Source organism: Mustelus asterias, chromosome 19, assembly GCF_964213995.1.
Source record: "Mustelus asterias chromosome 19, sMusAst1.hap1.1, whole genome shotgun sequence".
In the NCBI taxonomy this organism is placed as follows: domain Eukaryota; kingdom Metazoa; phylum Chordata; class Chondrichthyes; order Carcharhiniformes; family Triakidae; genus Mustelus; species Mustelus asterias.
Window position 1 is genome coordinate 62,277,614 of NC_135819.1, and position 26,864 is coordinate 62,304,477.

The 26,864-nt window shown below is 49.6% G+C and overlaps 2 protein-coding genes across 5 annotated transcripts in view; both read left to right on the forward strand.

The window, feature by feature from the left end:
• Positions 1-20,034, forward strand: part of LOC144508012 (golgin subfamily B member 1-like) — a 59,236-nt gene extending 39,202 nt beyond the window's left edge. For 2 of the 3 annotated variants that reach the window (XM_078235715.1, XM_078235716.1), the window contains exons 16-23: positions 7,270-7,448; positions 11,219-11,354; positions 12,289-12,426; positions 13,274-13,438; positions 13,719-13,816; positions 15,228-15,362; positions 15,665-15,773; positions 17,129-20,034. In XM_078235715.1, coding sequence (XP_078091841.1) covers positions 7,270-7,448; positions 11,219-11,354; positions 12,289-12,426; positions 13,274-13,438; positions 13,719-13,816; positions 15,228-15,362; positions 15,665-15,773; positions 17,129-17,260 — 1,092 coding nt within the window. In that variant the 3' untranslated portion in view covers positions 17,261-20,034. Of the gene's footprint in view, positions 1-7,269; positions 7,449-11,218; positions 11,355-12,288; positions 12,427-13,273; positions 13,439-13,718; positions 13,817-15,227; positions 15,363-15,664; positions 15,774-17,128 lie in introns of those variants that run through there. The other variant, XR_013500194.1, reaches the window with a different exon arrangement.
• A 1,232-nt stretch (positions 20,035-21,266) lies between these two features.
• The window catches only part of LOC144508014 (src substrate cortactin-like), a 57,892-nt gene continuing 52,294 nt past the window's right edge, over positions 21,267-26,864 (forward strand). The window contains exon 1 of one of the 2 annotated variants that reach the window (XM_078235717.1): positions 21,267-21,438. The gene's annotated coding sequence lies outside the window, so the exon portion shown is untranslated. The remainder of the gene's footprint in view (positions 21,439-26,864) is intronic. The other variant, XM_078235718.1, reaches the window with a different exon arrangement.

Sequence of the window (26,864 nt, forward strand, 5' to 3'; positions counted from 1 at the left end):
TGATTGGACCTGCCTCTAGCGCTTTCCCAGGCAGTGCGTTCCAGATCCTAACCACTCGCTGCGTGAGAACAGTTTTCCTCATGGTGCAAGCATCCTGGATTACCCAGCACACAGCTCTCTCTGTCTTTTTCTACCCAGTCAGATTCAGACAAAGAAATAAAAGCTGAAAATCTAGAACTGCTGCTATGTAAAGCCAAAAGTGGAAGGAGTAGGAGAGAAATCAGGTGGTTCACAAAATCATTGCTAGGTGACGCCAGGCTTGTGTTCTATAAGGCTCGGTTGTTGAAGGTATTGCCATGCTCCCACTGCACTGTACAGTACTAGGGGTTCTGCACTATGACCCCTGACCCTTCCAGCCAGTACCTTGAAGGGGAGGCAATGGCCTAGTGGTATTATCACTAAACTATTAATCCAGAAACTCGGCTAATCTGAGGACCCGGGTTCGAATCCCACCATGGCAGATGATGGAATTTGAATTCACTAAAAAATATCTGGAATTAAGAATCTACTGATGACCATGGAACCATTGCCGATTGTTGTAAAAACCCATCTGGTTCACTAATGTCCTTTAGGGAAGGAAATCTGCTGTCCTTATCTGGTCTGACCTACACATGACTCCAGAGCCACAGCAATGTGGTTGACTCTCAACTACCCTCCGGCAACTAGGGATGGGCAACAACACTGGCCAGCCAGCGACGCCCATGCCCCACGAATGAATAAAAAAACCCACTGTGCTATCCTGTGGGGGTTTGTACTTTGATCCCTGCACCCTTGAAATCCCCACCCCAACACTGCACTGTGCTGGGGTCCTGCACTTCATCCTTTGTCCCTGTTTGTTTCACCAATCTTGTGTGCTGGCGACCCACATGGTGTCCCCCAGTTCACTCTACTGTGCTGGAGTCCTGTACCACCCCCCCCCCCCCCCCCCCCCATACCCAGCCCACTATATTGTGCTGGGGTCCTGCATCCTTTTATCCTTTGTCTGGCTCCCTCTCCACTTGTCCCAATGTTTCTGTGTTGTTCAGCACTCTGCTGCCTCTTTCCCAGTGTGTTTCTGTGTTGTTCAGCACTCTGCTGCCTCTTTCCCAGTGTGTTTCTGTGTTGTTCAGCACTCTGCTCCCTCTTTCCCAGTGTGTTTCTGTGTTGTTCAGCACTCTGTTCCCTCTTTCCCAGTGTGTTTCTGTGTTGTTCAGCACTCTGTTACCTCTTTCCCAGTGTGTTTCTGTGTTGTTCAGCACTCTGCTCCCTCTTTCCCAGTGTGTTTCTGTGTTGTTCAGCACTCTGCTGCCTCTTTCCCAGTGTGTTTCTGTGTTGTTCAGCACTCTGCTCCCTCTTTCCCAGTGTGTTTCTGTGTTGTTCAGCACTCTGCTCCCTCTTTCCCAGTGTGTTTCTGTGTTGTTCAGCATTCCGCTCCCTCTTTCCCAGTGTGTTTCTGTGTTGTTCAGCACTCTGCTCCCCCTTTCCCAGTGTGTTTCTGTGTTGTTCAGCACTCTGTTCCCTCTTTCCCAGTGTGTTTCTGTGTTGTTCAGCATTCTGCTCCCTCTTTCCCAGTGTGTTTCTGTGTTGTTCAGCACTCTGTTCCCTCTTTCCCAGTGTGTTTCTGTGTTGTTCAGCACTCTGCTCCCTCTTTCCCAGTGTGTTTCTGTGTTGTTCAACACTCTGCTCCCTCTTTCCCAGTGTGTTTCTGTGTTGTTCAGCACTCTGCTGCCTCTTTCCCAGTGTGTTTCTGTGTTGTTCAGCACTCTGCTGCCTCTTTCCCAGTGTGTTTCTGTGTTGTTCAGCACTCTGCTCCCTCTTTCCCAGTGTGTTTCTGTGTTGTTCAGCACTCTGCTCCCTCTTTCCCAGTGTGTTTCTGTGTTGTTCAGCACTCTGTTCCCTCTTTCCCAGTGTGTTTCTGTGTTGTTCAGCACTCTGCTCCCTCTTTCCCAGTGTGTTTCTGTGTTGTTCAGCACTCTGCTCCCTCTTTCCCAGTGTGTTTCTGTGTTGTTCAGCACTCTGCTCCCTCTTTCCCAGTGTGTTTCTGTGTTGTTCAGCACTCTGTTCCCTCTTTCCCAGTGTGTTTCTGTGTTGTTCAGCATTCTGCTCCCTCTTTCCCAGTGTGTTTCTGTGTTGTTCAGCACTCTGTTCCCTCTTTCCCAGTGTGTTTCTGTGTTGTTCAGCACTCTGCTCCCTCTTTCCCAGTGTGTTTCTGTGTTGTTCAACACTCTGCTCCCTCTTTCCCAGTGTGTTTCTGTGTTGTTCAGCACTCTGCTGCCTCTTTCCCAGTGTGTTTCTGTGTTGTTCAGCACTCTGCTGCCTCTTTCCCAGTGTGTTTCTGTGTTGTTCAGCACTCTGCTCCCTCTTTCCCAGTGTGTTTCTGTGTTGTTCAGCACTCTGCTCCCTCTTTCCCAGTGTGTTTCTGTGTTGTTCAGCACTCTGTTCCCTCTTTCCCAGTGTGTTTCTGTGTTGTTCAGCACTCTGCTCCCTCTTTCCCAGTGTGTTTCTGTGTTGTTCAGCACTCTGCTCCCTCTTTCCCAGTGTGTTTCTGTGTTGTTCAGCACTCTGCTCCCTCTTTCCCAGTGTGTTTCTGTGTTGTTCAGCACTCTGCTCCCTCTTTCCCAGTGTGTTTCTGTGTTGTTCAGCATTCCGCTCCCTCTTTCCCAGTGTGTTTCTGTGTTGTTCAGCACTCTGCTGCCTCTTTCCCAGTGTGTTTCTGTGTTGTTCAGCACTCTGCTCCCTCTTTCCCAGTGTGTTTCTGTGTTGTTCAGCACTCTGCTCCCTCTTTCCCAGTGTGTTTCTGTGTTGTTCAGCACTCTGCTCCCTCTTTCCCAGTGTGTTTCTGTGTTGTTCAGCACTCTGCTCCCTCTTTCCCAGTGTGTTTCTGTGTTGTTCAGCATTCCGCTCCCTCTTTCCCAGTGTGTTTCTGTGTTGTTCAGCACTCTGCTGCCTCTTTCCCAGTGTGTTTCTGTGTTGTTCAGCACTCTGCTCCCTCTTTCCCAGTGTGTTTCTGTGTTGTTCAGCACTCCGCTCCCTCTTTCCCAGTGTGTTTCTGTGTTGTTCAGCACTCTGCTCCCTCTTTCCCAGTGTGTTTCTGTGTTGTTCAGCACTCTGCTCCCTCTTTCCCAGTGTGTTTCTGTGTTGTTCAGCACTCTGTTCCCTCTTTCCCAGTGTGTTTCTGTGTTGTTCAGCACTCTGCTGCCTCTTTCCCAGTGTGTTTCTGTGTTGTTCAGCACTCTGTTCCCTCTTTCCCAGTGTGTTTCTGTGTTGTTCAGCACTCTGTTCCCTCTTTCCCAGTGTGTTTCTGTGTTGGTGTTCAGCATTCCGCTCCCTCTTTCCCAGTGTGTTTCTGTGTTGTTCAGCACTCTGCTCCCTCTTTCTCAGTGTGTTTCTGTGTTGTTGAGCACTCTGCTCCCTCTTTCCCAGTGTGTTTCTGTGTTGTTCAGCACTCTGCTCCCTCTTTCCCAGTGTGTTTCTGTGTTGTTCAGCACTCTGTTCCCTCTTTCCCAGTGTGTTTCTGTGTTGTTCAGCACTCTGCTCCCTCTTTCCCAGTGTGTTTCTGTGTTGTTCAGCACTCTGCTCCCTCTTTCCCAGTGTGTTTCTGTGTTGTTCAGCACTCTGCTCCCTCTTTCCCAGTGTGTTTCTGTGTTGTTCAGCACTCTGCTCCCTCTTTCCCAGTGTGTTTCTGTGTTGTTCAGCATTCCGCTCCCTCTTTCCCAGTGTGTTTCTGTGTTGTTCAGCACTCTGCTGCCTCTTTCCCAGTGTGTTTCTGTGTTGTTCAGCACTCTGCTCCCTCTTTCCCAGTGTGTTTCTGTGTTGTTCAGCACTCTGCTCCCTCTTTCCCAGTGTGTTTCTGTGTTGTTCAGCACTCTGCTCCCTCTTTCCCAGTGTGTTTCTGTGTTGTTCAGCACTCTGCTCCCTCTTTCCCAGTGTGTTTCTGTGTTGTTCAGCATTCCGCTCCCTCTTTCCCAGTGTGTTTCTGTGTTGTTCAGCACTCTGCTGCCTCTTTCCCAGTGTGTTTCTGTGTTGTTCAGCACTCTGCTCCCTCTTTCCCAGTGTGTTTCTGTGTTGTTCAGCACTCCGCTCCCTCTTTCCCAGTGTGTTTCTGTGTTGTTCAGCACTCTGCTCCCTCTTTCCCAGTGTGTTTCTGTGTTGTTCAGCACTCTGCTCCCTCTTTCCCAGTGTGTTTCTGTGTTGTTCAGCACTCTGTTCCCTCTTTCCCAGTGTGTTTCTGTGTTGTTCAGCACTCTGCTGCCTCTTTCCCAGTGTGTTTCTGTGTTGTTCAGCACTCTGCTCCCTCTTTCCCAGTGTGTTTCTGTGTTGTTCAGCACTCCGCTCCCTCTTTCCCAGTGTGTTTCTGTGTTGTTCAGCACTCTGCTCCCTCTTTCCCAGTGTGTTTCTGTGTTGTTCAGCACTCTGCTCCCTCTTTCCCAGTGTGTTTCTGTGTTGTTCAGCACTCTGTTCCCTCTTTCCCAGTGTGTTTCTGTGTTGTTCAGCACTCTGCTGCCTCTTTCCCAGTGTGTTTCTGTGTTGTTCAGCACTCTGTTCCCTCTTTCCCAGTGTGTTTCTGTGTTGTTCAGCACTCTGTTCCCTCTTTCCCAGTGTGTTTCTGTGTTGGTGTTCAGCATTCCGCTCCCTCTTTCCCAGTGTGTTTCTGTGTTGTTCAGCACTCTGCTCCCTCTTTCTCAGTGTGTTTCTGTGTTGTTGAGCACTCTGCTCCCTCTTTCCCAGTGTGTTTCTGTGTTGTTCAGCACTCTGCTCCCTCTTTCCCAGTGTGTTTCTGTGTTGTTCAGCACTCTGTTCCCTCTTTCCCAGTGTGTTTCTGTGTTGTTCAGCACTCTGCTCCCTCTTTCCCAGTGTGTTTCTGTGTTGTTCAGCACTCTGCTCCCTCTTTCCCAGTGTGTTTCTGTGTTGTTCAGCACTCTGCTCCCTCTTTCCCAGTGTGTTTCTGTGTTGTTCAGCACTCTGCTCCCTCTTTCCCAGTGTGTTTCTGTGTTGTTCAGCATTCCGCTCCCTCTTTCCCAGTGTGTTTCTGTGTTGTTCAGCACTCTGCTGCCTCTTTCCCAGTGTGTTTCTGTGTTGTTCAGCACTCTGCTCCCTCTTTCCCAGTGTGTTTCTGTGTTGTTCAGCACTCTGCTCCCTCTTTCCCAGTGTGTTTCTGTGTTGTTCAGCACTCTGCTCCCTCTTTCCCAGTGTGTTTCTGTGTTGTTCAGCACTCTGCTCCCTCTTTCCCAGTGTGTTTCTGTGTTGTTCAGCATTCCGCTCCCTCTTTCCCAGTGTGTTTCTGTGTTGTTCAGCACTCTGCTGCCTCTTTCCCAGTGTGTTTCTGTGTTGTTCAGCACTCTGCTCCCTCTTTCCCAGTGTGTTTCTGTGTTGTTCAGCACTCTGCTCCCTCTTTCCCAGTGTGTTTCTGTGTTGTTCAGCACTCTGTTCCCTCTTTCCCAGTGTGTTTCTGTGTTGTTCAGCACTCTGCTGCCTCTTTCCCAGTGTGTTTCTGTGTTGTTCTGCACTCTGTTCCCTCTTTCCCAGTGTGTTTCTGTGTTGTTCAGCACTCTGTTCCCTCTTTCCCAGTGTGTTTCTGTGTTGGTGTTCAGCATTCCCCTCCCTCTTTCCCAGTGTGTTTCTGTGTTGTTCAGCACTCTGCTCCCTCTTTCTCAGTGTGTTTCTGTGTTGTTCAGCACTCTGCTCCCTCTTTCCCAGTGTGTTTCTGTGTTGTTCAGCACTCTGCTCCCTCTTTCCCATTGTGTTTCTGTGTTGTTCAGCACTCTGTTCCCTCTTTCCCAGTGTGTTTCTGTGTTGTTCAGCACTCTGCTCCCTCTTTCCCAGTGTGTTTCTGTGTTGTTCAGCACTCTGCTCCCTCTTTCCCAGTGTGTTTCTGTGTTGTTCAGCACTCTGCTCCCTCTTTCCCAGTGTGTTTCTGTGTTGTTCAGCACTCTGTTCCCTCTTTCCCAGTGTGTTTCTGTGTTGTTCAGCACTCTGCTCCCTCTTTCCCAGTGTGTTTCTGTGTTGTTCAGCACTCTGCTCCCTCTTTCCCAGTGTGTTTCTGTGTTGTTCAGCACTCTGCTCCCTCTTTCCCAGTGTGTTTCTGTGTTGTTCAGCACTCTGCTCCCTCTTTCCCAGTGTGTTTCTGTGTTGTTCAGCACTCTGTTCCCTCTTTCCCAGTGTGTTTCTGTGTTGTTCAGCACTCTGCTCCCTCTTTCCCAGTGTGTTTCTGTGTTGTTCAGCACTCTGCTCCCTCTTTCCCAGTGTGTTGCTGTGTTGTTCAGCACTCTGCTCCCTCTTTCCCAGTGTGTTTCTGTGTTGTTCAGCACTCTGTTCCCTCTTTCCCAGTGTGTTTCTGTGTTGTTCAGCACTCTGTTCCCTCTTTCCCAGTGTGTTTCTGTGTTGTTCAGCACTCTGTTCCCTCTTTCCCAGTGTGTTTCTGTGTTGTTCAGCACTCTGCTCCCTCTTTCCCAGTGTGTTTCTGTGTTGTTCAGCACTCTGCTCCCTCTTTCCCAGTGTGTTGCTGTGTTGTTCAGCACTCTGCTCCCTCTTTCCCAGTGTGTTTCTGTGTTGTTCAGCACTCTGCTCCCTCTTTCCCAGTGTGTTTCTGTGTTGTTCAGCACTCTGCTCCCTCTTTCCCAGTGTGTTTCTGTGTTGTTCAGCACTCTGCTCCCTCTTTCCCAGTGTGTTTCTGTGTTGTTCAGCACTCTGTTCCCTCTTTCCCAGTGTGTTTCTGTGTTGTTCAGCACTCTGCTCCCTCTTTCCCAGTGTGTTTCTGTGTTGTTCAGCACTCTGCTCCCTCTTTCCCAGTGTGTTTCTGTGTTGTTCAGCACTCTGCTCCCTCTTTCCCAGTGTGTTGCTGTGTTGTTCAGCACTCTGCTCCCTCTTTCCCAGTGTGTTTCTGTGTTGTTCAGCACTCTGCTCCCTCTTTCCCAGTGTGTTTCTGTGTTGTTCAGCACTCTGCTCCCTCTTTCCCAGTGTGTTTCTGTGTTGTTCAGCACTCTGCTCCCTCTTTCCCAGTGTGTTTCTGTGTTGTTCAGCACTCTGTTCCCTCTTTCCCAGTGTGTTTCTGTGTTGTTCAGCACTCTGCTCCCTCTTTCCCAGTGTGTTTCTGTGTTGTTCAGCACTCTGCCCCCTCTTTCCCAGTGTGTTTCTGTGTTGTTCAGCACTCTGCTCCCTCTTTCCCAGTGTGTTGCTGTGTTGTTCAGCACTCTGCTCCCTCTTTCCCAGTGTGTTTCTGTGTTGTTCAGCACTCTGCTCCCTCTTTCCCAGTGTATCTCTGCAGTTGTATTTTCCCTCTTGTGTTTGCAGCTGCAGGAGATGAGGAGCCTGCAGCAGCAGCAGCTGCAGATTGGGGAGGAGGCAGCTGAATTGTCACGGCTCCGGGCACAGCTTGAAGGCCAGAGCCACCAGATCACCAATTACCAAGAGACCCAGGAGCGACTGAAGAAGGAGCACGAAGCATGCCGGGACGAGTTGGAACAGCAGAGGTTGATATTTGATTGTTTATTTTCCATCTGTTTGTGTTATCGGCTTGCTGTTGCCTTAGTCAGGCTTAGACATTGCTGAACTCAGTCTAATCACTGATGGTTCAAGATGAGAGCCGTGAGCAGCCGAACATCTCCCAAATGGCTGTTATACAACAGAATGAATTTGCATTTGTTTGAACCTCAAAACCTCTTTGCATAACTCACACACTGGATTACTTTGAAATGCAGTAATTTGTTACATAGGCAAAGACAGCGTGGGGTGGAGGGAACAATCTTGACCAGTTTCTGACAGCGCTTGGAGGACGAACAATGTGAATCAGGAAATCAGTGCCAACAGCTCCCTCCCACAGCTCCTGAAATATACAGAAATGCACTGTGTAACTCCATTGCCCGTGTGTGTGTCCATTGTCCTCTTTGTGTGTGTGTGTGAGACTGTTGCCCTGTGTGTGTGTGAGACTCTGTTGCCCTGTGTGTGTGTGTGATTCACTAAATGCCTGTAGATCCTGCCTCTCAAAATACCTTCCAACAACTTACCCACCACAGATGTGAGGCTCACTGGCCTGTAGTTCCTTGGCTTTTCCCTGCAGCCCTTTTTAAACAAAGGCACAACATTTGCCACCCTCCAATCTTCAGGCACCTCACCCGTGACTATCGATGATTCAAATATCTCTGCTAGGGGACCCGCAATTTCCTCCCTAGCCTCCCACAATATCCTGGGATATACTTCATCAAGTCCTGGGGATTTACCTACCTTGATGTGCTTTAAGTGTGTGTGACTCCATTGCCCTGTGTAAGTGTCTCCATTGCCGTGTGTGTGTCTCCATTGCCCTGTGTGTGTGTGTGACTCCATTGCCCTGTGTGTGTGACTCCATTGCCCTGTGTGTGTGACTCCATTGCCCTGTGTGTGTGTGTGACTCCATTGCCCTGTGTGTGTGACTCCATTGCCCTGTGTGTGTGACTCCATTGCCCTGTGTGTGTGTGTGTGTGACTCCATTGCCCTGTGTGTGTGTGTGTGTGACTCCATTGCCCTGTGTGTGTGTGACTCCATTGCCCTGTGTGTGTGTGTGTGTGACTCCATTGCCCTGTGTGTGTGTGTGTGTGACTCCATTGCCCTGTGTGTGTGTGTGACTCCATTGCCCTGTGTGTGTGACTCCATTGCCCTGTGTGTGTGACTCCATTGCCCTGTGTGTGTGTGTGTGTGACTCCATTGCCCTGTGTGTGTGTGTGACTCCATTGCCCTGTGTGTGTGTGTGTGACTCCATTGCCCTGTGTGTGTGTGTGTCTCCATTGCCCTGTGTGTGTGTGTGTGTGACTCCATTGCCCTGTGTGTGTGTGTGTGTGACTCCATTGCCCTGTGTGTGTGTGTGACTCCATTGCCCTGTGTGTGTGACTCCATTGCCCTGTGTGTGTGTGTGTGTGACTCCATTGCCCTGTGTGTGTGTGTGACTCCATTGTCCTGTGTGTGTGTGTGTGACTCCATTGCCCTGTGTGTGTGTGTGTCTCCATTGCCCTGTGTGTGTGTGTGTGTGAGACTCCATTGCCCTGTGTGTGTGTGTGTGTGAGACTCCATTGCCCTGTGTGTGTGTGTGTGTGTGTGACTCCATTGCCCTGTGTGTATGTGTGTGACTCCATTGCCCTGTGTGTGTGTGTGTGACTCCATTGCCCTGTGTGTGTGTGTGACTCCATTGCCCTGTGTGTGTGTGTGTGTGACTCCATTGCCCTGTGTGTGTGTGTGTGACTCCATTGCCCTGTGTGTGTGTGTGTGTGACTCCATTGCCCTGTGTGTGTGTGTGTGTGACTCCATTGCCCTGTGTGTGTGTGTGTGTGTGTGACTCCATTGCCCTGTGTGTGTGTGACTCCATTGCCCTGTGTGTGTGTGTGACTCCATTGCCCTGTGTGTGTGACTCCATTGCCCTGTCTGTGTGTGTGTGACTCCATTGCCCTGTGTGTGTGTGTGTGTGACTCCATTGCCCTGTGTGTGTGTGTGTGTGACTCCATTGCCCTGTGTGTGTGTGTGTGACTCCATTGCCCTGTGTGTGTGTGACTCCATTGCCCTGTGTGTGTGTGTGACTCCATTGCCCTGTGTGTGTGTGTGTGACTCCATTGCCCTGTGTGTGTGTGTGTGTGACTCCATTGCCCTGTGTGTGTGACTCCATTGCCCTGTGTGTGTGTCTGTGTGTGTGTGTGTGACTCCATTGCCCTGTGTGTGTGTGTGTGACTCCATTGCCCTGTGTGTGTGTGTGTGTGACTCCATTGCCCTGTGTGTGTGTGTGTGTGACTCCATTGCCCTGTGTGTGTGTGTGTGACTCCATTGCCCTGTGTGTGTGTGTGACTCCATTGCCCTGTGTGTGTGTGTGTGTGTGTGACTCCATTGCCCTGTGTGTGTGTGTGTGACTCCATTGCCCTGTGTGTGTGTGTGACTCCATTGCCCTGTGTGTGTGTGTGTGTGTGTGACTCCATTGCCCTGTGTGTGTGTGTGTGTCTCCATTGCCCTGTGTGTGTGTGTGTGTGTGACTCCATTGCCCTGTGTGTGTGTGTGTGTGTGTGTGACTCCATTGCCCTGTGTGTGTGTGTGACTCCATTGCCCTGTGTGTGTGTGTGACTCCATTGCCCTGTGTGTGTGTGTGTGACTCCATTGCCCTGTGTGTGTGTGTGTGTGACTCCATTGCCCTGTGTGTGTGTGTGTGACTCCATTGCCCTGTGTGTGTGTGTGTGTGACTCCATTGCCCTGTGTGTGTGTGTGTGTGACTCCATTGCCCTGTGTGTGTGTGTGTGTGACTCCATTGCCCTGTGTGTGTGTGTGTGACTCCATTGCCCTGTGTGTGTGTGTGTGTGACTCCATTGCCCTGTGTGTGTGTGTGTGACTCCATTGCCCTGTGTGTGTGTGTGTGTGACTCCATTGCCCTGTGTGTGTGTGTGTGTGACTCCATTGCCCTGTGTGTGTGACTCCATTGCCCTGTGTGTGTGTCTGTGTGTGTGTGTGACTCCATTGCCCTGTGTGTGTGTGTGTGTGACTCCATTGCCCTGTGTGTGTGTGTGTGTGTGTGACTCCATTGCCCTGTGTGTGTGACTCCATTGCCCTGTGTGTGTGTCTGTGTGTGTGTGTGACTCCATTGCCCTGTGTGTGTGTGTGTGTGACTCCATTGCCCTGTGTGTGTGTGTGTGTGTGTGTGACTCCATTGCCCTGTGTGTTTGTGTGTGTGACTCCATTGCCCTGTGTGTGTGTGTGTGACTCCATTGCCCTGTGTGTGTGTCTCCATTGCCCTGTGTGTGTGTGTGTGACTCCATTGCCCTGTGTGTGTGACTCCATTGCCCTGTGTGTGTGACTCCATTGCCCTGTGTGTGTGACTCCATTGCCCTGTGTGTGTGACTCCATTGCCCTGTGTGTGTGACTCCATTGCCCTGTGTGTGTGTCTCCATTGCCCTGTGTGTGTGTCTCCATTGCCCTGTGTGTGTGACTCCATTGCCCTGTGTGTGTGACTCCATTGCCCTGTGTGTGTGACTCCATTGCCCTGTGTGTGTGTCTCCATTGCCCTGTGTGTGTGTCTCCATTGCCCTGTGTGTGTGTCTCCATTGCCCTGTGTGTGTGTATATGTCTCCATTGCCCATATGTGACTGCATGCAACTCCACTGACCTGTCTCCTATGTGCACGCGCCACTCCGCAGTTCAGTGTGCGCTCATGTGTGTTACTCTGTTGCCCTGTGTAGTGTGTGTGTGTGTTACTCTGCCTTGTGTTGTGTGTGTGCTACTCTGGTGCTCTGTGTTACAGGTCTGAGAAGTTGTCTTTTACCAAGCAATGTGAGAGACTGAAAGAACAGTATCTGATTGCTGTGTCAGATAAGGACAAACAAATCCAGGAGCTCCAGCGCCTGTATCAGGAGCTAAGACTGAAAGTGACCCAGCAGGTACTTGGTTTTTACACCTATACCGTCTTATTCTCATAGTGGCTGCTGACATGAGATTCTGCGTAGTGATAACTCAGGAATAAAATTGAGTTATTTTGCCTCCTTAATACTCTCAGGATATGGGGAGCAAGTTGGTCCCAGCATCTATACCTGCTCTCTGATAGAGAGGGTGTGTTTGCGTTTTCCTTGCCCTATATGGGCTGGACTGGGTCAAAAGCATCCCAGGTTCCCACTCTTGATCATGCTGTAGTAACTCCCACTGTGTGCATGGGCATCAGGCACGGCCTATCTCAGCTTTGACATCCTCAAGTACAGCGGTGATATTCACTAACTGGACTCGCTTGGAACAATGTGGTACCCCAGCAAGGCATGGAGTCTTCAAGAGGGAGAGAAGACATGGGGGGGGATACAGTGTAGGAATGAGTGCAAGATGGCACGGAGCTGCAGCTGCATCCTGTGCCCACAGCTGATTGGATACAGGTGGCATACTGGTTAGCACTGCTGCCTCACAGTGCCAGGGACCCGGGTTCAATTCCTGGCTTGGGTCACTGTCTGTGTAGAGTCTGTACGTTGTCCCCGTGTCTGCATGGGTTTCTTCCGGGTGCTCCGGTTTCTTCCCACAGTCCGAAAGATGGGCTGGTTAGGTGGATTGGCCATGCTAAATTCTCCCTCCGTGTACCCGAAAGGCGCTGGAGTGTGGTGACTGGGGGATTTTCACAGTAACTTCATTGCAGTGTTAATGTAAGCCTACTTGTGACACTATTAAATAAACGTTAAACTTTATATGGTTTGTGCCAACAATTCTGGCATCGTGTGGGAGTCTCGAGAAAACAAACCAAGGGGAGGTCTGGACCCTCACCACATAGAGGCAGGAAATATAACTTATTCACCAAAAACATAATGAAGTTCTAGTAATATTATATCTGTCAAACAGGCTCCAGAAGAAGCAGCTAACCCTGGCGAGACCCTGAAAGGTGTACAGACTGAGAATAGCCAGCTGAAGATCCAACTCAACAACAGCCTGAAAGAACTCCATCAGAAGGAGCTGCGCATCCAGAAACTCAATAGCAAGGTGTGTGTAGCAGACACATTTGTCTTTATCCTGGTTATTTGTCTACTCTATTTACTGTGGGAGTTCTCAGTGGAGTCTGCGATGAATGATGGATTATAACGTCAGGATTGCCATATTCATCTGCGCTTCAACTAAATCCTGAAGTTGTGGTCAGATTCAGAGGGATAATTATGCCGACAGTTCACCATCAAAAATTCCACATTCACATCCAGTTTCTGCCCCTGTCATAATACCAAAACATGTGACCTTGTGATCATGGTCAAGTATCCCTCCATGTCCCTCTCAACCTGTCTGCAACCTTTGATATGGTTGGCTGCAGTATCTGCTTCCAACGCTTCTTGGCCTTTTGGCTAAGATCAAGTGTAGTATGGTCGGCAGCCCATGGTCGGCCGCACTTGGTTGAGGTCATTAGGTTACACTGAAGCTTCATATGTTTCATATGAAGCAATTTTTTAAAGCGGCATCTCGGCCTTTTGGCTAAGATGCAAATGAGCTCAAGTCTTGGAGGAGGAACCTCCCCCTTCTCCAATCAGCTTGGCTCATGTAGATCAGGCCCAGGACAGGGTGGTTTGGTCGCTCGCCCTGTCTTGTCAGCCTGGATCTGAAATGTCTCAACTTGTTGAGACTCTGAATTGGATTTGATTTGATTGAATTGGAAAAGTATTAAAAAAAAAATCTGCTTCCAACATCTCTGCACTGTCATCCAGCTGGGTGAGACAGCACCCACCAGATTCCATCTTAGCCCGGCGTGTGGATACTTTCTCTCCCTTGGGGACACTCTCTGTCTTGTTTCCATGACACACGTATCCTGTTTTTCTCATTCTCCCTCACTCTGTTTCACCTACAGATGTCCCTGGTGTTTGAGGAGAAGATTGCACTCTCTGCCCAACTGCGGGGAACTGGGCAGAACCTGCGCGACACACAGCAGCGTTTCAACGAGTTACAGGCACGTCACCGAACCCTTGAACAACAGCTGCAGTCTTCTACAGATCTGCAGGATGAGAAGGAGAAGGTGGGTGAAAGACGGATAAGAAACTGAGGAGTTCACAGTTTAATCGGCAGTTCTGAGTGATGTTATTGATGGAACAGGGAGAAATTGAAGTCTGGGATTCACTCCCGTATCCATTATTCTCTATATCAACCCTGGAGGTGCACTCTTGTCCGCATTATTCTTGATATAAATCCTGGAATTCACTCCCGTTGTGTGGTGTCTCTGGGTGCTGTTTGATTTGAGTGTTGTACGGCGTCTGTGGGTGCTGTTTTGACTCATCTCTCTAGTTTTTGACCTGTAGATGGACCCCTTGGTTGATGCTGCCCCTGGTGGCCCACAGGGAAAGGATAGAAACACGGAACAGCACAAGGAAACGGAACTTAGACATTTGAAACAAAGGTAATGACCATAACGGAGCGTCTTGTCATTGGATTAATGCTGCACAAATGGCCTAATTCTGCTCCAATATTTTGTGGTTTAATTCAGGGCTTTGCTCTGATTGTTAAATGAAGAGGTTTGGGTGGAGCTTCATAATGTGAAGTGATTGGCTCGAATGGGCTATTTCTCTGTTATGTGTTATATGTAATTTATGGAATTGGTACCTCTGGTATCACAGACCAAAATGGGACATTTATTTGATACAAGACATTATCTAACACAAGAGCAGCTGGTCCTTGTACCTATTACTCTGAGGGGAATCGTTTGAATCTCAACATCCACTTGAGGCTTGTTTATTTTGTGCTATTTTGAAACTCCCAGTGCAAGTTCATATGAACATGTGAATTAAGAGTAGGGGTAGGCCACTCGGCCCCTCAAGCCTGCTGTGCCATTCAATAGGATTATGGTTGATCTGATTGTAATCTCAATTCCAGACTTCCACCTACCTCTGTTAACCTTTCAGCCCCTCACTTATTGTTCTGCCTTAAAGACTCTGCTTTCACAGAAGGAGAACTTTTCACCCATTGTGCCAGCTCTTTTTAGAGCTATTGGATAAATCCCACCTCCCTACCCTACCCTACCCTACCATCTCCCTTTCATAGATCTCTATTATTTATGCCACTAAGCATCTGATAATTTCTCTCTTCTATGGCATGTTAATTTCAGAATTATCCATGTCCATTTTGGCTTTTCAATTTCTTAGTCATTACAAATAATCCCCATTGAAGTCATTCCGTTTCTACTGCTGCGGGGCCAGATTTTAATTGTATTTTTGATTACAGGCTGCTTGTTTTTGCAGTCAGCCCTCCGCTCTGAATATCTCTCTAAAGTGTGTTCAGCTCTGCAGTGGGGAAGGGTAGTGGGCAGCGGTGAGATCAGAGAAAGTGCCGCAAGCAATACAGCAGCTGCATCAGCATCTAAATTAAGGGAGTTGAATTAACATTCTGAGAGGATTCCATTTGTCAGATGTGATAGACCTGCAGTGACTTTTCAAACTGTTTGATATGGCAATGTTAAAGGGAGCTTCACTCTGTATCTAACCCCGTGCTGTGTCTGTCCTGGGGTGTTTGATATGGCAGTGTAGAGGGAGTTTTACTCTGTATCTAACCTGTACAGTAGCTGCCCTGGGAGTGTTTGATATAGTAAGAGTTTTAACAACACCAGGTTAAAGTCCAACAGGTTTATTTGGTAGCAAATACCATTAGCTTTCGGAGCGCTGCTCCTTCGTCAGATGGAGTGGAAATGCAGTGTTTGATATGGCAGTGCTAAAGAGAGCTAACTAAATGGCAGAACAGGCTCGAGGGGCAGAATGGCCTCTGTTATTCCCATGCTTCTGTGGAAACGATTTCTTTTCTTGCTCTGTGTCTCACAGGCTGATTGAAGCCAAACAGATACAGGACAGATCTAAGCAAGAACTGAACCAATTGGAGGGATCACTGGCTGAAGAGCGAGAAAAGCGATTGGCTGCTGAGGAAGCCCTGTTGTCAGCAGAACATCGGCTCAAGAGGTAAGAAGTGAATTGGGCCAAACGGGGGAACCCTGTGGTTAATGGGGAGCAGGAGAATGGGGAATCCATTGAAACAGGGGATTGATGTATGGGGAGAGCGGAGACTGATAGACTCTTAAAGCAGAATGTTATAAATCGGGGGAGGCGTTAGATTAAACATGTCTCTCCATTTTCAAAGATCAAGCACAACTGCTGAGTTTCTCCCCATATCTGTGCACCCCAACAACCGACCTTCTGTCTTTAAGGGATCTGGGATAGGATGAGACTGTACATTGCTGCATTTGATATTTATTTCCTTTCAGTGTGGAGCTGAGCGAGTGGGTCAGTGCCCAGGAGCGGAGCCTCAATGCCTCAACTATGGAGGAGCATTCCATGCTGATCGACCTCCCGGAGAGTGCCACGCCCAGCAAGGTCAGAGTCTGCACAGAGCATACCTCATCACCAACACGCTCACCTGAGAAGCAGTCAGACCCCTTTCAACCCTGGGTTAGACCCCTCCTCTCCCCACTGCCCCAGCGTGTCCCACCCCCCTCCCACTGCCCTAGCGTGTCCCAACCCCCTCCCACTGCCCTAGCGTGTCCCAACCCCCTCCCACTGCCCCAGCGTGTCCCAACCCCCTCCCACTGCCCTAGCGTGTCCCAACCCCCTCCCACTGCCCCAGCGTGTCCCACCCCCCTCCCACTGCCCTAGCGTGTCCCAACCCCTCCCACTGCCCTAGCGTGTCCCACCCCCCTCCCACTGCCCCAGCGTGTCCCAACCCCCTCCCACTGCCCCAGCGTGTCTCCCCCCCTCCCCCTGCCCGAGCGTGTCCCCACCCCCCTCCCCCTGCCCGAGCGTGTCCCACCCCCTCCCACTGCCCCAGCGTGTCTCACCCCCCTCCCACTGCCCCAGCGTGTCCCAACCCCCTCCCACTGCCCCAGCGTGTCCCACCCCCCTCCCACTGCCCAGCGTGTCCCACCCCCTCCCACTGCCCCAGCGTGTCCCACCCCCCTCCCACTGCCCCAGCGTGTCCCACCCCCTCCCACTGCCCCAGCGTGTCCCACCCCCCTCCCACTGCCCCGCGTGTCCCACCCCCCTCCCACTGCCCCAGCGTGGTCCCACCCCCTCCCACTGCCCCAGCGGGTCCCACCCCCCTCCCACTGCCCCAGCGTGTCCCACCCCCCTCCCACTGCCCCAGCGTGTCCACCCCCCTTCCCACTGCCCCAGCGTGTCCCACCCCCCTCCCACTGCCCCAGCGTGTCCCACCCCCCTCCCACTGCCCCAGCGTGTCCCACCCCCCTCCCACTGCCCCAGCGTGTCCCACCCCCCTCCCACTGCCCCAGCGTGTCCCACCCCCCTCCCACTGCCCCAGCGTGTCCCACCCCCCTCCCACTGCCCCAGCGTGTCCTCTCCCACCCACCCCCAAGGATAACATACTTTCCGTCCCTCTCTCTCTTCAGTATCTGTTTTATAACAAACTCCCTGTTACATTCCTGCTGGTCTCACTGTAGACCCTCCTACAATGCAGTCCCTGCTGGTCTCACTATAGACTCTCCTACAGTGCAGTCCCTGCTGGTCTCACTGTAGACCCTCCTACAGTGCAGTCCCTGCTGGTCTCACTGTAGACCCTCCTACAATGCAGTCCCTGCTGGTCTCACTATAGACTCTCCTACAGTGCAGTCCCTGCTGGTCTCACTGTAGACCCTCCTACAATGCAGTCCCTGCTGGTCTCAATCTGTGTTCTTGTGCCGATTCTCGTTCTAATCTGTGGTATATTTTGTCTTCAGACTCGGAGGGGCTCCAGAGTGAGGTCGTTTTGTTCCCTGCTTCACAGTCGATCTCGGGCCAAGTTGCTGTTTGCCGTGTATGTCGCTGCGCTGCACGTCCTCTTTCTCCTGTGTTTCACAGGCAATCTCTAAACTCCAGCAAGCCTGGTGTCCAGGGCTGGATGGGACTTGTGGACAGTGAGCTGACAGCAGCACTTCGTCTCGGTAGCACCAGCTTTCTCTGTACCTGCAACTGAAGATTTATTTTGCCTTCTATGAGATTTTACTCTGTGAATGTTTAACCCGGTTTCGGAGTAATGCTTTTGCCTGGGGTATTTGGTTTACTTCTTTCGATTGATCTTTTACAGGACTGGAGGGAGAGCTGATCTTGGGCTCATCCTGCCAGTCACCATCGAGGATTAGATCACGTTGGCCCATCATAATGCACAGATCAGAACATGAGGGTATCAGAAGTTGCCCATTCAAAAGGGTGAGAGTGCCATGTGCTCTATCTCCTGGTGTGAATGGCTGGAGGTTAACATGTTTACCTGCTTGCCTTTCTCAAGGAAGGATTACTGGTGAAGCACAAGAGCCTTTTTCAATTCTACATACATTCCTGCACTAGGGTAGTTGCTGCTCGAATTTAGATGTGCTGAATGTGACCTGCAGTACTGGCTCTGCTCCAGCAGATGGCGGTGTTGCACCACGAGTGACACTAAAGGTGGGCTGCAGGGTGGTGGGACAACCCACTTGATGGGCAAGCGACCCAAACATGCCATAAAATATGACGTGTATGGTCTACAATAATTCCAATCTCATTGCCAGGAAAGGATGCAATGATTATGGTGGGGGAGAGAATAAACCAAAGTGAGATCCTTTCCAGCAGCTTGTAGTGCAGACAGAGAGGGAATTAGCATACAGATAGACATAGGGAAATTCTGATCACACACACAGCCTGTCAGGGTATGACGGTGGAGAAGGCTGCGATATCGGGTGGGATGCTACACTTTGGTTCAGGTGCACTGCACACACTATCCAAATACTTTTTATAAACCAGTTTCAGCTATTTAGTGCTGCCCTGGGGTGTAGTCCCAGGGCTGCTGCCTACCAGCTGGTTGAGAAGTGCCTTCCTACTATACGTTTACACTTTATTCCTTTAAACTCCTCATGATTTTGCAGCTCAACTTCAGGATCTTTCTGATGCCTAAAAAATAGTGACTCCTAACCATGTGCCTGGGTGGGTGGGGTGGGAGTGGGTGGGTGCAGGGTGGCAATAGATTGATCACTCTCTGTCCCGGGGGTGAGGGGAGAACACGACCAGGTCACAGTGACAAAGGCCTGTTCTTTGCTCTTTCCTTGTGGGTAGGAATAAGAGGTTTAACCCTTGCTGGGGTAGGGCTGGGCAGCCACTGTGGTGGATTAGGGGGCTGGTGTTGTGTGGTGAATGCAGAATGAGTTTGATACAGAGTGGGGGGGGAGGGGTTTGGATGTTTTACGAGAGAGACCGAGTGCCTCCTTCATAACTAACAGAGAGGCCATAAACAGCATTCCCTCTGGGATTAACCGCTGACCCTTGCCATTTAGTGCAGCTTGCCTGGGAAGGCAGGGGGATACCCACACACCTCACCCCCCACCCCCGCTACCAGCGAAGGCAGCCAATCCCATGCCTTATCCTGACACAATTCTCAAGAGTGACCCCAAACCGGGTAATGTGGGGGTGACCAGCTGCTGGTCTTGTGAGCGATGCAGCAAAGTTTTCAAATAGGGTTGGTGGGGAGGTTCATATTATGGGATGTTCTATCATTGTATTAAACTGTTGAAAGTTGGGGGTGCTGATTTTTAATCAGAAACTTTATAACACTTGCGAAATCACAAGGAGTTTAAACCATAATTTTTTATAAATAAAATATATATAAATATTTCCACAACTGAGAACTTTCTACTTCTCTTGTACAGTGAATAAGACGCCAGTGCTCATTGCAAACAACCCTGTTTAATTTAATAGATTGTCTATTTATATGATGCAAATCAGATGAATAATTTGTCTCTTTCCCCGGGCACAATGAAAACAATGGCTGCCGGGGGTTCCTGGTGCACTTTGTAAGATGGCTGCCGGGGGTTCCTGGTGCCATCGGTAAGATGGCTGCCGGTGGTTCCTGGTGCAGTTTGTAAGATGGCTGCCAATGGTTCCTGGTGCAGTTTGTAAGATGGCTGCCAATGGTTCCTGGTGCAGTTTGTAAGATGGCTGCCGGTGGTTTCTGGTGCAATCAGTAAGATGGCTGCCGATGGTTCCTCGTGCAGTCGGTAAGATGGCTGCCGGTGGTTCCTGGTGCAATCAGTAAGATGGCTGCTGATGGGTCCTCGTGCAGTCAGTAAGATGGCTGCCGGTGGTTTCTGGTGCAGTCGGTAAGATGGCTGCCGGTGGTTCCTGGTGCAATCAGTAAGATGGCTGCCGATGGTTCCTCGTGCAGTCAGTAAGATGGCTGCCGGTGGTTTCTGGTGCAGTCGGTAAGATGGCTGCCGGTGGTTCCTGGTGCAATCAGTAAGATGACTGCCGATGGTTCCTCGTGCAGTCGGTAAGATGGCTGCCGGTGGTTCCTGGTGCAATCAGTAAGATGGCTGCCGATGGTTCCTGGTGCAATCAGTAAGATGGCTGCCGATGGGTCCTCGTGCAGTCAGTAAGATGGCTGTCGGTGGTTTCTGGTGCAGTCGGTAAGATGGCTGCCAGTGACCAAGCTCTTTGTCATTGTTTGACACTGCTTTTCCTCGTGTCTATGGACAAAGTGAATTACCGCTGGATATTGGAGGGATCAGGGAGCCATTGACCATTGAGTGGGAACAAGCCGAGGGGATGGTGGGGGAGCTGGAGGAACATCACTGATCAAAATATTCATGTATGGCTTGGAATAAAATATTTTTGAAATCGATCTGTTGAGTCTCAGTCTTTGTACTCACTGTTTGCTTGGCAATGAGGGACATGGGGCTGGTCAGACCCAGATTCACCCGCATTATTTTACATTCTTTAAAAAAGTTGCATTTGTACCTTCACCAGAATTGGCTCACAGCCTTTCCCTTCCGCAGCCACGTCTTCACACACAGCCTCCCTCCACTGCTGAACAATCCCCTCCCTTCACTCCCGCACTTTCCCTCTTTATGCACCCTTGGGTGCATTCTGTGCTTTTGATCGCTGCCAGTGAACTCTGGGTTGTGACAGATCTCTACAGCAATACTTCTGGTGTACCTGTCAGGCCCCAGCTTCAGCCTACATGTCTGAGCACCAGTAAGAGGGAGTGTCCTGCTACAAGTATGTAGCCTGTCTCAGCTTGTCCCAAGGAGGATATTTGCTCTGTTTGCTGACTGAGTAAAGTAAATGTAATTTCCTGCACCTCCAGGATTTTTCCTGGTGTTTAGGAGAATGTATCCCATTTCCCATGAAAATCCTAAACCACTTCTAAGAAGGATAACAACCTCACGCACTTTGTAGAAGTATTATCAAACTAAATTTGACAGAGCCACAGAAGTAGTTGAGAGTACAGACCTTGAGTGTTGATGGAAAAAGACATGCTGTTGAAGCTTTTCAAATTGCACTCATCAGGACAGAATCGCAAGAATACCAATTATAAAGAACAAAGAAAACTACAGCACAGGAACAGGCTCTCCAAGTCCATGGCGATCATGATGCCCTAACTAAATGCTGTCCCAGGTTCTGATCCGGGTTAGGGAATCATGTCCAAGTTCTGATCGGGGTTAGGGAATCATATCCAGGTTCTGATCCAGGTTGGGGAATGCTATCCTGGTTCTGATCCGGGTTTGGGAATCCGGTCCTGGTTCTGATCCGGGTTAGGGAATGCTGCTCCAGGCTCTGAGCTGTGTTAGGGAATGCTGCTCCAGGTTCTGATCCGGGATAGGGAATCCGGGTCCCAGCGGGAACAGGTCCCAGCTTTTGAGAGCAATGCATAAGTTCAGTCTGCCCTTTGCAATGGCCTCAGCAAACCACTCAGTTCACAGGCTGAGCCAGTGAAGCTTAGAGCAAAAACTGGGAGAGAAAATAAAGAGCTGCAGCTACCGGAAATCTGAGCTAAACTCGGTAAATGCAGGGAATTTCCAGCAGGAGCGGCTGGAGGGAGGAAGAGGAGTTAAAGTTGCAGCTCAGTGAGTTCTCTGACTGTTTGCAGCATGCGCGGGCACGAGGACTCCCTTCCTGCTTTCAACACAGGCGCGTCCCCGCGCTCCCCAGCCACAAAAACCCTCTTCAGTCGGAACAGATACTGAACCGTCCCGGGACCCAGAGGCTGACCTCTTGCCCCCCTCTCCGGAACGCCCTGCCGCCGGTAAGAAACTTTCCCAAACTTCTCCCAACTTTTGGCTAACTTTCTGAACTCCCCCAGCAGAGGCTGAGTGTCCCCTGCCCAGAGACTGGGTGCCCAGAGGCTGAGAGTCCCCTGCCCAGAGACTGGGTGCCCAGAGGCTGAGAGTCCCGTGCCCAGAGGCTGGGAACCCAGGGGCTGGGGGTTTCCTGCCCAGAGTCAGTCACTGACCAGGGAGGGAGCTTGGGCAATCTGTCCACATTCAGTACCTGCTGGAGGGTTTGAACAGCCTCACCTCTCCCCCACAAGAGGGTTTTGTATCAGTGGTATTGATCTGAGAGTGCCAGCTGCTTCACACTGCCAGGAACAAAAACTAATGCAGATTGTCAGCATCGGAATTATAAAGAGGGAGAATTACTCAGTGTTCTGCATCCACCCATTTCCTACAATTCTGCTCTCACCTTTCAGTGGCTGGAGTCTAGGGGAGAGGGATGTCTCTCAATCCTGATGTCCCGGGACACACTCCAGTTCTCATAGAGAGGGGGGCGGACGAGGGAACGGAGAACCCGCTCACCTCCAACTAATGACCCTTTAACCACCCCCCCCCCCCCCCCGCCTCCGCCACCGCCACCGAGACTGGTTAATGGCTCAGGTGGGAAATTTTCAAATGGGAATTAAGCAAAGCCAAACAGTTTGGTACACAGCTATGGGGGTTAAAGAGGGGAAATATTATTAATGAAGTGAAAGTTATCAAGGGATCTAGGAGATCTTGTCCTGGATCATGTTCATTATCTCTAATATGGTTTACAGAGGCATTCTCAACAGTTTTTTTTATTCATTTCTGGGACATAGGCATCGCTGGCTGGCCAGCATTTATTGTCCATCCCTAGTTGCCCGAGGGCAGTTCAGAGCCAACCACATTGCTGTGGCTCTGGAGTCACATGTCGGCCAGACCAGGTAAAGACGGCAGATTTCCTTCCCTAAAAGACGTGAGTGAAACAGATGGGTTTTTCTGACAATTGACAATGGTTTCATGGTCATCAGTAGATTCTTAATTCCAGATTATTTTTTATTGAATTGAAATTCCACCATCTGCCGTGGTGGGATTCGAACCCGGGTCCTCAGAAGATTAGCTGAGTTTCTGGATTAATAGTCTAGCGATGATGATTCGGCCAACATTCCCCCCAAGTGTTGTGGCTGCTAATCCTTGGAGGAGCTGCCTCTTGGGGAGGTGGCAGGCCCCATCATGGCTGCCGTTTGCCCTCGCTGTTCATGTTCCACAGGCAGATCCCACCTCCTGCTAACACCTGGCGCCACTAACTGGACACCAACCTCACCGCCACGCTGATTAGGGCATTTGCACTTCAAAATAGCATCCCGTGAGCGACAGGGCTGTGGCACAGGATTAGGGTCTGAAATTCATGCAAACATCGGGCTTCCGAACCCACTTTGAAAATCCGTGGCATATCGCTGACATTTTGTCAGATCTGGAAGAAGCTCGAGATGGAATAGATTTTCAGCAAGTTCAGAGGTGAAGGGAACAGGGAAGAAGAAGCTGATAGGGTGGAAGGCAAGAGAGATTAAATGGCAAAAGAGATAATGATGATGATGTAGAGCAGAATGAAATGGAAATGGAAAATGAAATGATGGCAGGAGCGATGCAATAGCAGAATCATAACCAGCAACAAGTTCCGGAGAAACAGGAAAGCGCTGGTTATGATCTGAAATTATTGCTGCCAATTTTGAATCTGAAAGACCGTAAAATGCCTCGCGAGAAAATGACATCTGTTCCTTGGGCTAACGTTGATCTTTATTGGAGGAGAATAGGAGGTCAAAGGCTGAGAGGTTAGAGTGAGACAGAAAATAAGGTGATAAGTGACCAGGAGCTCAGGGTCGTACCTGATGACTGGAGGCTGTAAAGCGGTCACCCAGTCTGCGTTTGGTCTCCCCAGTGTGGAAGAGACTGCATTGGGAGCAGCAAGTACATTCTACTGATCTGAATGAAGGATCAGTGAATCACAGTTTCATCTAGAAGGAGTACTTAGGGTGCTGGACAGTGAGAAGGGAAGTGATAAAGGGGACAGTATTGCACCTCCGGTGTTTGCATGGAAAGATGGCATGGGAAGGAGATGGGGTATTGGGGATGACCGAGGGGCGGACCAGGGTGTCACAGAGGTAATGGTCCCTTTGGAATGCTGAACGAGGAGGAAAGGGCAAGATGTTTTTAGTCATAGCATTGTGCTGGAGTGGGCGGAAATGGTGGAGGATGATCCGTTAAATCAGGTGCCAGGTGGAGTGGAAGGGGAACCCAATCGTGGATCCGGAAGGGAAGGGAGAGGGCCCTGTCAACGGTGGAGGGGAATCCTCAACTGAGGAAAAAGCCAGATGTTTCGGAAGCTCTGGTTTGGAAGCTTGCAGCATCAGTACAGATGTGACGGAGACGGAGCAACTGGGAAAATGGAATGGAATTCTTACATGAATCGGAGTGAGAGGAAATACAAACCATCTGACTGTGGATGTCAGTCAGATTATAGTGGATATTAGTTGATCACCTGTTACCAGAAATGGGAATAAAGGAGTCAAGTGGAGGAAGAATCAGAGCTAAACCCTCTGAAGATGAGAAAAGGGTGAAAATCGGAAGCAAGGATGGTGAAATTTTCCAGTTCAAGGGGAGAGCAGGAAATGGCACCAATACAACCTTCAACGTACAGAATACTGAAAATCCTGGATAGATGGATATGGAGAAGATGCTTCCATTAGTAGGAGAGACTAGGACCCAAGGGCACAGCCTCAGAATAAAGAACCCTTTAGAACCAAGATGAGGAGGAATTTCTTCAGCCAGAGGGTGGTGTATCCATGGAATTCATTGCCTCAGAAGGTTTGGAGGCCGGGTCATTGAGTGTGTTTAAGACAGAGATAGATAGTTTCCTGATTGGTGAAGGGCTCAAAGGTTACAGGGAAAAGGCAGGAGAATTGGGTTGAGAAATATATTAGCCATGATCGAATGGCAGAGCAGACTCGATGGGCCAAATGGTTAATTCTGCTCCAATATCTTATGGTCTTATGGTACCAGAAAAAAAGTGGGAGGGGCCATGGGTAGGACTGGTACAAAGAATGTTCCATATATCCTGAGAAAAAGCAGGCATAACCAGGACCCATATGGGTTCCCATGGCAACATCTTTTATTTGGAGGAAGTGAGGGAAATCTAAGGGGAAGTTAGTCAATATGAGAACAAGTTCAGCGGGTGCAGAAAACTGGTAGTGGATGGGGACTGATTGGGCCTCAATTCAATGAAGAAATCGAGAACCCATTGGCCACACTCGCATGGTGAAAACAGAAAAGCAGGGAGTGAATTAAAGGCCAAATCTAACCGTGAGTTTGTGTGCTCTGTCTATAGAATAATGGATCCCCAAGAGCGAAATACAGGCCAGGAATCTGAACAAGGGGTTTGGGTGGTTTATATATAGAATAACAGATCAGCTGGACTGAGTTACAGGCTTGAATCTAATTGAGGGGATTATATGTAGAACATAAGAGTTGCTTTGGACACTGGATCATAGGAAGGATAAAACAATGAGCAGATTCACTGGGATATTATCAGGATTATATCAATGAAGAGAGACTTACAAAGTTAGGCCTTTTAACTATTGTTGAGAAAATGAAAGGGGTTCTGACCAGGCCTTCTGGATGTCTTTAAGTTTGGGACTGGTTATACAATCCCTACAGTACAGAAGGAGGCCATTTGGCCTATCAAGTCTGCACCGACCCTCCAATAGGGCATCCCACCCACACCCTATTCCCTTAACCCTACATATTCACCCCATCATTTCCCCTAACCTACACATCTTTGGACACTAAGGGGCAATGTAACATTGCCAATCAACCTAACCTGCACATCTTTGGAGTGTGGGAGGAAACCGAAGCACCCGGAGGAAACCCACACAGACACAGGGAGAATGTGCAATACTCTACATAGACAGTAACCCAAGGCTATAATTGAACCCCAGTCCCCAGTGCTGTGAGGCAGCAGTGCTAACCGCTGTGCCACCGTGCCTCCCTTTGATTCATTATCTGGACAGGAGAAAATAATCTTTTTTTCTGTCACTAACATCAGTGAACTGTCAGTGTCAGTGAGCAAGGTCACAGATTACGAGTGTCAGTCATCTCTCATTCTGTGCTCAATCCGAAATGTGGAGCTTGTTCAAGGAACAGCTACTGGGTGTCCTTGATAAGTATGTACCTGTCAGGCAGGGAGGAAGTGGTAGAGTGAGGGAACCGTGGTTTACTAAAGAAGTTGAATCTCTTGTGAAGAGGAAGAAGGAGACTTATGTAAAGATGAGACGTGAAGGCTCAGTTAGGGCGCTTGAGAGTTACAAGTGAGCCAGGAAGGACATAAAGAGAGAGTTAAGAAGAGCCAGGAGGGGACATGAGAAGTCTTTGGCAGGTAGGATCAAGGAAAACCCTAAAGCCTTCTGTAGGTATCTCAGGAATAAAAGAATGACGAGGGTAAGATTAGGGCCAGTCAAGGACAGTAATGGGAAGTTGTGCGTGGAGCCCAAAGAGATAGGAGTGGCGCTAAATGAATATTTTTTGTCAGTATTCACGCAGGAAAAAGACAATGTTGTCGAGAAGAATACTGAGATACAGGCTATTAGACTAGACAGGATTGAGGTTCATAAGGAGGAGGTGTTAGCAATTCTGGAAAGTGTGAAAATAGATAAATCCCCTGGGCCGGATGGGATTTATCCCAGGATTCTCTGGGAGGCTAGGGAGGAGATTGCAGAGCCTTTGGCTTTGATCTTTATGTCGTCATTGTCTACAGGAATAGTGCCAGAAGATTGGAGGATCGCAAATGTTGTCCTTTTGTTCAAGAAGGGGAGTAGAGACAACCCTGATAATTATAGACCAGTGAGCCTTACTTCTGTTGTGGGCAAAGTTTTGGAAAGGATTATAAGAGATAGGATTTATAATCATCTAGAAAGGAATAATTTGATTAGGGATAGTCAACACGGTTTTGTGAAGGGTAGGTCGTGCCTCACAAACCTTATTGAGTTCTTTGAGAAAGTGACCAAAGAGGTGGATGAGGGTAAAGCAGTTGATGTGGTGTATATGGATTTCAGTAAAGCTTTTGATAAGGTTCCCCACGGTAAGCTATTGCAGAAGATACAGAGGCATGGGATTGAGGGTGATTTAGCGGTTTGGATCAGGAATTGGCTAGCTGTAAGAAGACAGAGGGTGGTGGTTGATGGGAAATGTTCATCCTGGAGTTCAGTTACTAGTGGTGTACCACAAGGATCTGTTTTGGGACCACTGCTGTTTGTCATTTTTATAAATGACCTGGATAAGGGCGTAGAAGGATGGATTAGTAAATTTGCGGATGACACTAAAGTCGGTGGAGTTGTGGACAGTGTGGAAGGTTGTTGCAGGTTACAGAGGGACATAGATAAGC